The 13,086-nt window shown below is 32.9% G+C and overlaps 1 protein-coding gene across 1 annotated transcript in view; it reads right to left on the minus strand.

The window, feature by feature from the left end:
* Positions 1-3,750: 3,750 nt before the first annotated feature.
* Positions 3,751-13,086, minus strand: part of castor1 (cytosolic arginine sensor for mTORC1 subunit 1) — a 22,637-nt gene continuing 13,301 nt past the window's right edge. The window contains exons 4-9 of the mRNA XM_067406495.1: positions 12,021-12,156; positions 11,132-11,255; positions 10,525-10,635; positions 10,333-10,415; positions 9,575-9,669; positions 3,751-4,994 (exon numbers count right to left, since the gene is read on the minus strand). Of these exons, the coding sequence (XP_067262596.1) occupies positions 4,926-4,994; positions 9,575-9,669; positions 10,333-10,415; positions 10,525-10,635; positions 11,132-11,255; positions 12,021-12,156 (618 nt within the window). The 3' untranslated portion in view covers positions 3,751-4,925. The remainder of the gene's footprint in view (positions 4,995-9,574; positions 9,670-10,332; positions 10,416-10,524; positions 10,636-11,131; positions 11,256-12,020; positions 12,157-13,086) is intronic.

Genomic DNA, 13,086 nt, shown 5'->3' on the forward strand with positions numbered 1-13,086 from the left:
TTGTCTTTCTTCAAGCTTCACTCCCACATCTCTACAAACATTTCTCTTACAGGAAAATGGACCAAAATATGTATGACTTATGCACTTGTTTTTCCATTAATGCAGTCTGGAATGAGAATGACCCTGTCACTATAACCCGCAAAGACAATTTAAGATGCAATGCAATTCCTTCATAATGACTTACATATTATCTTTTATGTACATATGTGTTAATTTCTCTTATCTGTTATTTTAGTTTTAAAAAAAAGGCACAGACTGGTTGAGAGAATAAGATTTTTCATTTGACATTTTGGTCACAACATACTTCTCACTTGCTAGCCTACTTATATGTGTGTTAGATCATAGTGGGGTTTTTTTCCAACTTATTATAAACTGTGCAAAATAGAAATAATAAACAAGTAGGTGTAATGACTAACTTGTACTATAAATAACATTATATATATATTGAGGATTCAAAGAAACTGTTAAATGGTCAATATGTCGAATTCAGAAACATTTGTTTTTAGCGACACCGGTGGCCGTTAAGTCAACTGCAGCCAGCAACTGCATGTGCTCTCACTCATGTGCATGAAACAAGAGACTGAATGTGATTCACAGCCCTGATATGGGCAAAGTTATTTTTTATTCTTTGCTTAGAAGTAAAATAAAGTTGGAAACACCTTTGCAGTGATATATTTTTAACGAACATCCAAACATTGTCCAGACGTGGTGGAAAAGCATCTGATATGTTTGTGGATACACACCGACATCATGTCGACATGATTACTTAAAGGGTTATTTCACCCAAAAATAAAAAATTCTGTCATTAATTACTCACCCTCATGTCATTCTACACACCCGTAAGACCTTCGTTCATCTTTGGAATACAAATTAAGGTATTTTTAATAAAATCCGATGGCTCAGCGAGGCCTGCATTGCCAGCAAGATCATTAACACTTTCAAATGCCCAGAAAGCAACTAAAGACATATTTAAAACAGTTAATGTGACTACAGTGGTTCAACCTTAATGTTATGAAGTGACGAGAATACTTTGTGCACCAAATAAACAAAATAGCAACTTTATTCAACAATATCTAGTGATGGGCGATTTCAAAACACTGCTTCATGAAGCTTCGGATCTTTACGAATCATTTGTTTCGAATCAGTGGTTCACGTGAACTATTGAAATTTTGAAACACTTATGACGTAACGAAACCTCGCTTACTGAAATCACATGATTTTGGTGCTCTGAACCACTGATTTGAAACAAAAGATTTGTAAATATTCAAAGCAGTGTTTTGAAAACGTCCATTTCTAGATATTGTTGAAAAGTCATTATTTTGTTTTTTTGGTGCACAAAAAGTATCCTCGTCGCTTTATAATATTAAGGTTGAACCACTGTAGTCACATGAACTGTTTTAAATGTATCTTTAGTAGCTTTCTGGACATTGAAAAAGAAAATGATCTTGCTGGCAATGCAGGCCTCACTGAGCCATTTTATCAAAAATATCTTAATTTGTGTTCCGCAAATTAACGAAGGTCTTATGGGTGTGGAACGACATGAGGGTGAGTAATTGACAGAATTTTCATTTTTGGGTGAACAAACCCTTTAAATGGTAGTCAGTTACTGATTCCAAATGACATGACACAAAGTTAGTAATGTAATCTAAATTACTTATTTTAGGTCATGTATTCTGACTACTTTTTGATTACCGTGACCATTAACTGTGGCATTAGAGAACCATGAACTAAATTTTATTATTATTGACTATTTCATTATTGATAACTTATTAACTCAAAATCTCAGGTAGTACTTCCAAGTTTTATTGGGTCAAAGGTCAAAAATTCAGGTCACAAAAAAGTTGGGAAATTCCTGATGAAATGTGAATTTTTAAATTTGAATGTGCTTGTACAACAAAAGCCTTCCAAAGACACTAATACATAATTAAATGACTCACTGAGTGATCATTTAAATAATGAATAATAAGGAGATATGAATCTGAGTTTTCAGTGATGCGCTCATGACTGTTCTGTGTGTGCAATTCAAACCTCAAAGACATTTTATGAATAAGCAGTAGACTTTTATTTTTTTATTTAAAGGAACATTTAAAAGATAAAGAAGTTGAATCAAAGAATAATGAATAAGGTTCTGCCATTGTGAAAATAACATGCAATCAATAGAAAAGTATCTGTAGTCTGTAGTCTGATTACGAGTATTTTGAAATATAATAATCTAATTACAAGTACTTAATTTTTGGAATGATTACATAATCCAGATTACACATACTCATTTACTACACACTAATATTACACTTAAACATGCTGTAATTTAAGGATAAAATAATCTAACCAAGTTTCAAATAAACATGCTGTGACTAAATTTCTGCATTAAATTGTTAAGTATATTAGTTATCAAGTTAAATGGGTTGGTACATTACAATATATTTAAGTAAAATTTAACTGATCTGCATGGGTTATATTTAATACCCTTCAGAATATTTTGATATTAAAGTAATGCCCCTTTCAACACATCTAACTGAAGGTATTTTCAAGTGTTGTTACTGTATGTATGACCCTTTAAACACACAATTTTAATAAATGCCAGAATTTTTTTTTTTATGTATTTGTTTATTGATCAAGCAGCACAGTTACAAACATGTTATGTAATTCTTTTGACACTGTATAAAATGTACCAAAAATGATTTTAGATAAATGCACCTAATCTACAAAAAGCAAGAAAAAACAACAACAAATGCTCAAAAATGTTACTGACCTTTAAAATTTGTTTTAACATGCCAGTAACCTTGGTCTTTACCAATATTGTAGAAATGAGATAAAATAAACATATGAAAATAACTCCTTAATGGCATTGGAGTAACAAATATTTTTCTTAATATACAATTTTCTTTAAACTATGATCTCAAAAAGCACCTTGACAATTATTCTTATGCTGCTTTGGTGCCCTGAAAACTCTTTCACTATATAAAGAAAAAAAGTTAACATAAAAAAAGTGTTAGCAAATGCAGAAATTCTTGCACGCAGACACACACACACACACAACCCTAATCATTAATCTAATAATCTGTATGTTGACGCTAGTGTTTCAGAAGCTCTTTCAAAACATTAAGCTTATTTGTAACAAAGATATATTTCTCTCTAGAAAGAGCTTCATTCATTTACCAGATCTGATTCCTGGATTTATTAGTGATTGTGCGAAACAAAATATAAATCACTTAGTGCATTTCTTGTTGCATGAACCCCTACAGCTGAGATTCTGCATTAGCTATCTATATAATGAGCTGGAATAAGTTTTCAATGCCATTTTAAAAGCCATTTTTGGGCCCCTCAATAATCAAAAGGTTATATGAACGATTGTTTCAAATCAGTTTCTTTGATTTGATCACTATTTGTGTATATATTGTGCTTGGTTCACTAGTAGTGACCAAAATAGGTCACAAAACAGCAGCCTATTCTTACATTAAACAAATAGCAAGTGAAACTGTAAGGCCACAGCTAGCAAAAAGGCAGAAATGTCACAAGAAGAGTCAAACTTAACGTTGTCATTAGGCAGACAGTTGTGCGAGAGGCATTTCCTTTATCACACTGTAGATCAGCTCACAAAGCGATACTACTACTACAACTCTGAACCTCATCGTTCTTATCAGTTTGTGGGCAAATAAGAGCAAATCAAAAGGTACTGATAAACTTAACATGAAGAATTTTTTATTTGCACTCTTTCATGATGCCTGACTCAAAAGGCGCGTATCTGGATTTCTCAAGAATGGGTGAATCCCACACACAAACAACTCCAGGTCATTAAATTCACTCAAAACATCAATAAAATAATAAGATTATTAAATTACAAAAATAAATTATAATCATATATATATATATATATATATATATATATACACACATTTTACACTTTAATGTGTATATATACACTTTACTGTGAATAAAATCATATTTAAATAATAATGTACTTAATATTTTACAAAATATTGTCTTATACCTATACGAATTGAGGGGAGGCATGCACTTATTTGTTATAAAAATAATGTTGGTGCAAATAATGTTGAAGGTTATAAATATGGATTTCATTTCCTCTAAGCAAAATAATAATAATAATAATAATAATAATAATAATAAATATATTTATAATAATATATAAATATATACTTTTGAATTTAGCATGAAATATGACCTGGACATGATCTTGAGGAGTTTAGAGAGATTCACCCCATTATGCTAGATGAAAACAACTGCCTATGATTTTAAACAAAAGAACCCATCATAAGAGTTTGACTTCAGAATTTGCAAGATATGTTAGAAACACTCAATCAAAAGTGATCAGTATAATCACCATCAGTAACTGCTTTACTAAGTGCCATGTTTAAATTACACCAAAATTGCTACACCAATAAAATTCCTTTTGCTTCACCTCAAACATGGTTACTTGAGGTCTGACTACACTGGAAGACTTTTATGTGCAATACTCAAAGTAAAAATCATTTTTGCAGAACATAATGGCAGCAGGTAAACCCAAACGGGATTTCTGGTTACAAATAATCATTACTCCTGCAAAGAAGAACTAAATATCCAAAATCAATAGCGTCCTCTAATCTTATAATTCAGTTAAGAAAAAAAAAAGTGCTTCATATAGTCCAGCATTAAAATGCTGCATCAAATGTTCTTTCAAATCGGTCATGTAAATACTTTGATTCTCAGTAATTGGATATAATCAGCACCGCTGTTCTGCAAAAGCAAAAAGTTTAGGCCTTTTTTTGAAGCCCAAGCTCTTAAATGCTGTGACTGAAGCACCTCTGGTTATGGCAAAACAGTCATGTGGAGTAATACTGTGTGTTAGTGGCTCAAACAAGATCTATCATCCACCCTGAAGGTCTTTTTCTACCGTCTTCAAGCTTAAGATGTAACCAACCGCAGCCTCAACCGGACATGTCCTTCCTCTGAGCTTGAAGCATCTCGGTCACGCTCACAATATCTTCTTCTGGGACCTGAGACAAAAAAAGTTTTAGATTTAGATGAAACAAAAACACAGGGATGATCACATCCTATCTGAATATGCAATATTTGTTAGGGATGTCACATGCTGTCAGCTGAACAACACACGCTGGTATGAAGCATTTTTTTTTTAGGAAGGGAGTAAACAGAGATGCTGTATGAGATCATCTCATACTCACATGGATCAGCTCCCACCGAAAATGATGCACGCGTTCACACAGACGCATGCATGGAACTACGTATTTCATAAGATGTGTTTAATGAAAAACCCTTACATAATAGCTGCTGTCAATGGTACAGAACACCACAAAACAATGATAATTGTATAGAACAATGCAGTGGTCTCGAAAAAAAGTATTTCAAAAAAAATTATTAACATGACATGCCTTATTAATGCTTGCGGCAAGATGCTTAAAAAAACCCAGTACTACTACTACTACAATATTAAAATAATTTAATATAAATTACATAATAAAATTAATTAATCAGGTTTTATTTATATTATTAATATAAATAAATACAATTACTATTAATAAGAATAATACATTTAAATAAAATATTTAAAATAGAATATAAATAAAATAAATTAATAGTCTCCTTTTCAAGTCACCTTTATTTTTTATATAGCGCTTTTTACAATGCATATTTTGTCAAAGCAGCTTTACACTGATAACTGGTACATAATTTTGTCTGCACATCAGCTCTTAAAGAAAATGGCGTCAATGCAGGCAGATGCAAAGCACTGTTGAATATCAAATGTCAAGTGTCCCCAACTAAGCAAGCCAAAGGCGACAGCGGCAAGGAACCCAAACTTCATTAAAATAATAATAATAAAATTAATAATTACATGAATAATAATATTTATATTGATTTATAAAATGGTTAATTCCTGTCCTTGATTCTGATTGGTCAATAGCTGTCACGATAAAACACGACCGCTTCACCCAACGGTTCTGTGCATCATTACACAACACCCTTAGCAACGTAAACTGTATGTTCTCAATTAAAATATTGTTCATTGAAGCTTTCTGTTTTGTAGATGAGAATTATGAGAAAGAGATCGAGTGAGCGAGTTTATTACCTGAATTCAGATTTAGCATTTTCCTTCAGGTCAGTCCTATGTTCATAATAAAAAATCTGTTTTAATGTCCAAAGTATTATCTTGTCCTTTTAACAGTTAAGGGGATTTCCCATTACTGACAGCACTGGTCAAAGCATTTGTCAGTTGCGTCTTGTTCCTTGTTCACAGCAATTCAGTCTTTTCAATGTAAAAGTCTTCGCTACTGACTGACGCACTCATAAAGACAGTCTTTGCCGCCATCTAACGGTGTAATAATGTAATTTCTGTTGCCGTTCACGGTGAAGGACTATTTTTTCTGGCAGAAGGAAGGCTTTTAGTAAGAGTTTACTTCATGAAAGTTGCATCGTTACATATTTTTTGCCTTTAATATTTGTATTGTGTGGTAGCAGTTTTATAAAAGCAATAAGGTACTCAAGGCTAGTGCTGTATTGTGAATAAGTCACGGCTGAGGGGGTTAATATTAATATTATTATTATTAATAATGATATAAAGCAAATCAACAATTATATATTTACCTACTACCACCTACTACTAATAATAATTAATAATTAATAATTACTAATAATAATTAAAAGTTTCCGGAAACTTTCCACGGGAACTTAACCTGGGGAATTTTGGAAATATTCCAATTTGGAAACTTAACAGGAATTTATGGGAATTTACGGGAATTTATGGGAATTAATTGAAAATTTTAGGAAATTTATATCAATGTATAATATTTACATAAAAAGTATCATATAAAAACAAATATAAACATTTTGTTTGGTCATAACATAAGTTATTTATTTTTCGCATTCAATTAATTCTAATTCAGTAAATATGTAAAATAAATATATTTTTATTGCAACAATTGTGTGTTATTTATTTCAATGTCACATGATCCTTCAGAAATCATTCTAATATGCTGATTTGATACTCCGTTATTATCATTGTTGGAAACAGTTGTGCTGCTGAATATTTTTTGGAGCCTGTAATTCTATTTTCAGGATTCACTTTTTAACTTTTTATTAATAAGAATGGAATTTATTCAAAATAGAAATCTTTTCTAACAATATCCCTTTAATATCACTTTTATTTAACAATTTCCCACATCCTTGCTGAATAAAAGTATTAAATTCTTTCAAAAAAAAAAAAAAAAAAAAATACTGTCCCCCAAATTTTGAACGGTAATGTATATTGTTACAAAAGATTTCTATTTTAAATAAATAAATTTTTATTCAAAGAATCCTAAAAAAAGTATCACAGGTTATAAAAGAAATAAGCAGCACCAATGTTTCCAACATTGATAAAGGATCAGATCATTATATCAAAGATTTCTGAAGGATCACTGAAGACTGGAGAAATAATGCTGAAATTGTAGCTTTGCATCACAGAAATAAATTATATTTTTATGTATATCAAAATAGAAAATCATTATTTTAAATTGTAGTTATGTTTGACAATATTACAGTTTCTGTATTTTTGATCAAATGTGCATGCTATGGACTGGGAGAATGCACAGTGCATGCAGGGGGCGTGGCCTCAATGACCCTGCAGTAAGTAGTGTGCTGTGTGAATCTCAGGGTAAAAATTCAACTAAAATTATATTAAATATGGTTGTTTTAACCAAAATTATGCTGCAAGATGTTCTTTTCAACTACATTTAAGTACCCTTTCATAGGCTAACCAGGAATTTTGCAAATTCTGTTTATTCCCATTAATTCCCGTATATTCCCGTTAATTCCCATATATTCCCGTTAATTCCCATATATTCCCGTTAATTCCCATGGAAAGTTTACAGCTTTGAATATTCCCAGAATTTTGCAACCCTAGTAATAATACAAGTATTAAAATTAAAACAAAATGATTAAATAATTAAATAAATGAGGGTCATGTCCAGGCAGCATGAGCATGTACTGTATACCAACAGGTATGATCAGCTCCTCATACTGCTTCATTTACTATAAGGTCATGTGAACATACACTTCTGGTGGCAGGGCAAGCTGCACTGGCTTCCACTGATGGATTACATCATCATTAATGTACTCTATATATAGCAATGCTATGTATGGCATGTCCGTATGTGTGGAAAAACTTCCTCTTCTCTGACTTGAATGAATCATGAAGGACACTTCTTTTCGTAAGTGTAGGCTTTATGACAGTACATGTTAATTTAAGGCAGAGGTTCCATAACTTTTTCTGTCAGCATTTTCCTTGAAGTACTCCCTGAGATTTTAAGCTAATATTTAAGTATATTTATATTTATTTTAATATTTATTTTGATTGTTTTTATTTTACCATTTTTACATTGTTTCTTACTGTATTCACGGAGACAATAGCCGTCGTTATTTTCATTATTAAACACTTGCAGTCTGTATAATTCATAAACACAACTTCATTCTTTATAAATCTCTCCAACAGTGTAGCATTAGCCGTTAGCCACGGATCACAACCTCAAACTCATTCAGAAGCAAATGTAAACATCCAAATAAATACTATACTCACATGATCCGATGCATACATGCAGTATGCATGATGAACACTTTGTAAAGATCCATTTTGAGGGTTATATTAGCTGTGTAAACTGTGTTTATGCACTGTTTAAGGCAAGCGCGAGCTCCGTGGGTGGGGAGCGTGAGCATTTAAAGGGGCCGCAACCTGCATCGGTGCATTTCTAATTATGCCCCAAAACAGGCAGTTAAAAAAATTTATAAAAAAATATATATATTTTGAGCTGAAACTTCACAGACACATTCAGGGGACACCTTAGACTTATATTCCATCTTGTAAAAAAAACATTCGATGGCACCTTTAACAATAGGGAACCAGACAGTTTCTGCTAAAATACTTATGGGTTTCCAGGAAAAGTGGAAAGGAATAAGAAGCATGGTGAACCAGATGATCTTACATGACAGATGATCTCGTGATTTTACATGACATAATGGAAATAAACAGAGGCAGTGTTGCAGAAATCGCCCAATCAGATCAGATTCTGAAATTCTTCTGTTTGCCGATTACTAGGCAACCATTAGTTCTCCCATTGGCCAATGTCACACAAATATCACAAATGATTCAAATATACTAAATCTAAAAGAACTAGACCTCCACAGACTGAATTAAATGTTAATAATCACTAAATAAACCCAAACTGGGTGATCAGGATCTTTTATTAATTTCTATGTATGTTAATAATTCACATATTTTGCATTATATTGACCAGTGGGCACTCTCATCGGTGGACTATTACACAGAGCTAAAACATTATGGTCTGGTTTCACAAACAGGGCTTAGATTAAGCCAGGATTAGGCTTTAGTACAATTATTTAGGACATTTAAGTAGCTTTTATAAACGTGCCTTAGAAAAAAAAAAAACACCTGAGACAAAAACAATGACACTGACATATTTTAAGATATGTCAGTACAAGTTGCTTTCCATTAAAACAGCTCAAACAAATCTGGGACTAGGCTTAAGCCTTGTCTGTGAACCTAGGGGAGAGAAAATATAAGACTTACCAGAGCATGATCAAAGCTGAAGGTGCTAATGTAATATGCTGATATATCACTGTCTGCAAGAGGCTGAGAGATCTGAGCAACTATCCCACATTCGTCTGCAAAAGGAGACAGAGAGTGTGAGATAAGAGTCAATAATTGGGATAAATCACACTTTCCGATTTAATCTATTCATTTATCACTCAGCTAAGCAAATTTCACTATTGTCTGGACTAGCGATTCCAGTCTTAATTGTTGCTTGAACCAATGTAGGTTTGTAACAAATTTGCATAATGCCAGCCTATGGTTTTCATTGGCTGCCCGTGAACGTTTACTCTGACCCGCCCTCAAACACTATAGTTGTAGCGGAGACTGGAAGAGTTTGGTTTGTGTTGTTGACACTTGCACTTGCATTTCCAAAGGACGAGGTCTTGCTCTCGAATTGATACGGTAAAACCGTCGCCATCGTTACTGTTCGTATCATTGTGTATCAAACGCTAAGTAAGCTTCCGGAGGTGAAATTCAGATATGGTAAAGGACGTTTCGTTTCTGACAGGCACTGTAACCAGGCCATCTGACCAATCAGAGCAGGGTAGGAGGGGTTTAGAGAGCTAATCCTTATAGAAATGTCTTAGTGTTAGTGTTTTCTGACCTCGGATGCATGTAAACCAGAAGTGCCTAAATTTTTACAATGAAGACCCATAAAACAAACTTGATCTTGACCCTCTTATCTCCCAATAATAAGACCAACTCTGGCCAGAAGAAGGTATCTAAAAGCTCACCGAAGCCAAGAGGCTGCCCTCCTATTCTCACCATCCTCCAGAGCTCACCAGAGGAGCTGGTGAAGAGAAGATCAGCTGGGAATCTGACACAAACACACACACACACACACATTTTTATTTGTTTTAAGATTTAAATGTGCAATTAAAAAACTTTGATATTATCACCCCTTCATGGCTCTGTGTGAATCTTACTGTCTCTGTGCTTCTGTGTCCATCACCAAGGAGACATATCCATCAATCAAAGAAAAGGAGAAGAACTTGATACATTCCATGTCCTGATCAACACTGGCGCCCTCCTTAGGACTGCAGGAGAAAAATGAAAAAAAACTAAATAAAAAACAGCACATAAATATTTGGTAGACATCATTTGATTTAGTACTTGTTATCTTTGAATATGCCTGCAAATTTTGTCACTTTTCTATGTCTCCATGTTGCAAATCATTTAATTCCAGTTTAAAAGAGAGGTATGTTACATGGAGCATTGTATTCCAATTAGTCAAATCTGTATAAAATCTGAATAAAAACGTCCATGTAAGCATGGCTACTGTTAATAATAATTAGGAGTTCCCCTTTCTCATTTCTGCCTGCTTATATTAGACAACTTACAGAATGTAAGTTATGTCAGCAGGCAAATTGTGTGATAAACTGAAATTAGTTCAAGGCGCCTCTTGGTGGCAGTAAATACCAATCAATATCGGCCTGCTATCTTTGGTGCCAATCAGGTGGAAAAGAAATACAAAATTCAAACCAGTGAAAACAGCATCATCACTGCATGCCTGTGCAGCAGCATGTTTCATACCTGTTCGAGTAAAACAGAACATCTATGAGGGTGGTGGCGATCGCTGGCAGAGTATCCGGATCCAAACTCATTACACAAAAATTATTCTCTGGAATCAGCACCGGATGAACTGTTGCATGTGAAACTGAAAACACACAAAATAACACTTTAAAATGTAAAAAAACAATACTAACACTTGTTTAATGCACAAGCTGCGTGTCAATGCAAAGCACTGGTAAAATAATGAATTATACAATAAGTATTAATGACATCAGATATTCATTACAGTATATAGATGGTCTTTTTATACCAGAGAGGAAGTTTTGAAATCTTAAAGCTCCAGTGTGTTTCAATAGTATAATGAACTCTTCTTAAAAAGATCAATTTCACAAAGAAAAAGAAGTGTGAATACACTACCGTTCAAAAGCTTGGGGTCAGTACAATTTTATTTTTTTATAAAGAAATTAATACTTTTATTCATCAAGGACGCCTTAAATTGATCAAAAGTGACAGTAAAGACATTTATGTTACAAAAGATTTCTATAAATGCTGTTCTTTTGAACTTTCTACCCAAAGAATACTGAAAAAAGCACTGCAGCCTCCGTTAAAATATTAAGCAGCACAACCGTTTTCAACATTGATAAAAATAAGAAATGTTTCTTGAGCAGCAAATCAGCATAAGACTGCTAAAAATTCAGCTCTTCCATCACAGGAATAAATTACATTTTAAAATATATTCAAATAGAAAACAATTCTTTTTAATTGTACTAATATTACACAATAATACTATTTTTACTGTATTTTTGATCAACTATAAGCAGTCTTGGTGAGCATAAGAGAATTCTTTCAAAAACCATACCAACCCCAAACTTTGAACAAAAGTGTATGCCTTTCCTTTATCCGCTCTCACCCTCTCTTCCGTTTCGCTGAAGGCCGTTGCAGGCATCCTGACTGTGGACAGGCACTGACTCTCCCCCTTCTTCTCTGAAAATATTAAACTCCTCCACTAGAGTGTTCACCACCACCGAAAGGTCTTTCTCTCGCACCTACAACACAAACATCCCTTTCATTAAGTTAATAACATACGTTTTTATATTAAACACCTAACTGCATGTTTGTTTTTTTATTTAATTATTTTTAGCATATATTAGCGCTTGTTAAAAAAACGGTAACACTTTATTTTACAGTGTCCTTTTTAAACATGTACTATGTAGCTACTATAACACTATCTATAAATGATGCATAATTACATGAAACTAACCCTAAACCAAAACCTGATCATAACCCTACAGTAAGTACATGTAGTTAATTAATATTACTCAGTACTTAAATCTACAATAAGGATGCCATAAAATAAAGTGTAACCAAAAAAAAAAAAAAAAAATCAAAAACATGCAAAATCAAACAGTTATGAAGTTTGTGTATGTAGCACCCTCTGTGGGTGACTATTTGCAGCAAATTTTGTAAAGTTTGGACTGCATTAAGGATATATTAGTTAATTAGTCAATATTTAGCCACAGTGTAATTGCAAACTTTAATTGGTTGTCAATTTTAATCTATGAAAAAAATAAAATCACTTATTTTTACAAACAAAATTTCATGCAAATTGGACACACTCACAAAGTCTGTGTTTCAGAAAATGCTAGCTTTTAAAGTTGGAAAACAAGGATTCAGGAAAAAAAAAAAAAAAAAAAAAGAATTCTAATTCTAGCGCATAAATCTCCAGACATCAAAACATAATGCAGAAAGACCACTTTCATTACACATCTACCAACTTATTAAAAAACAAATAGGGTCATAAAATTGTAAAACATTTACAACAATCAGGTGTGTTTGATGTTAGAGCATGTTTCCTTAATACTTTATTTATTAACACTGTTCTGTGTCTCTGGGTTCAGCCAAATGTCCGCCAGCTCTAATCTTGGCCTGCTGCTTTCTTTGCTTAGTTAATCACAGTACAAAGCTTTTTTTTTTTT

The sequence above is a fragment of the Chanodichthys erythropterus genome, chromosome 13, assembly GCF_024489055.1.
Source record: "Chanodichthys erythropterus isolate Z2021 chromosome 13, ASM2448905v1, whole genome shotgun sequence".
NCBI lineage: Eukaryota > Metazoa > Chordata > Actinopteri > Cypriniformes > Xenocyprididae > Chanodichthys > Chanodichthys erythropterus.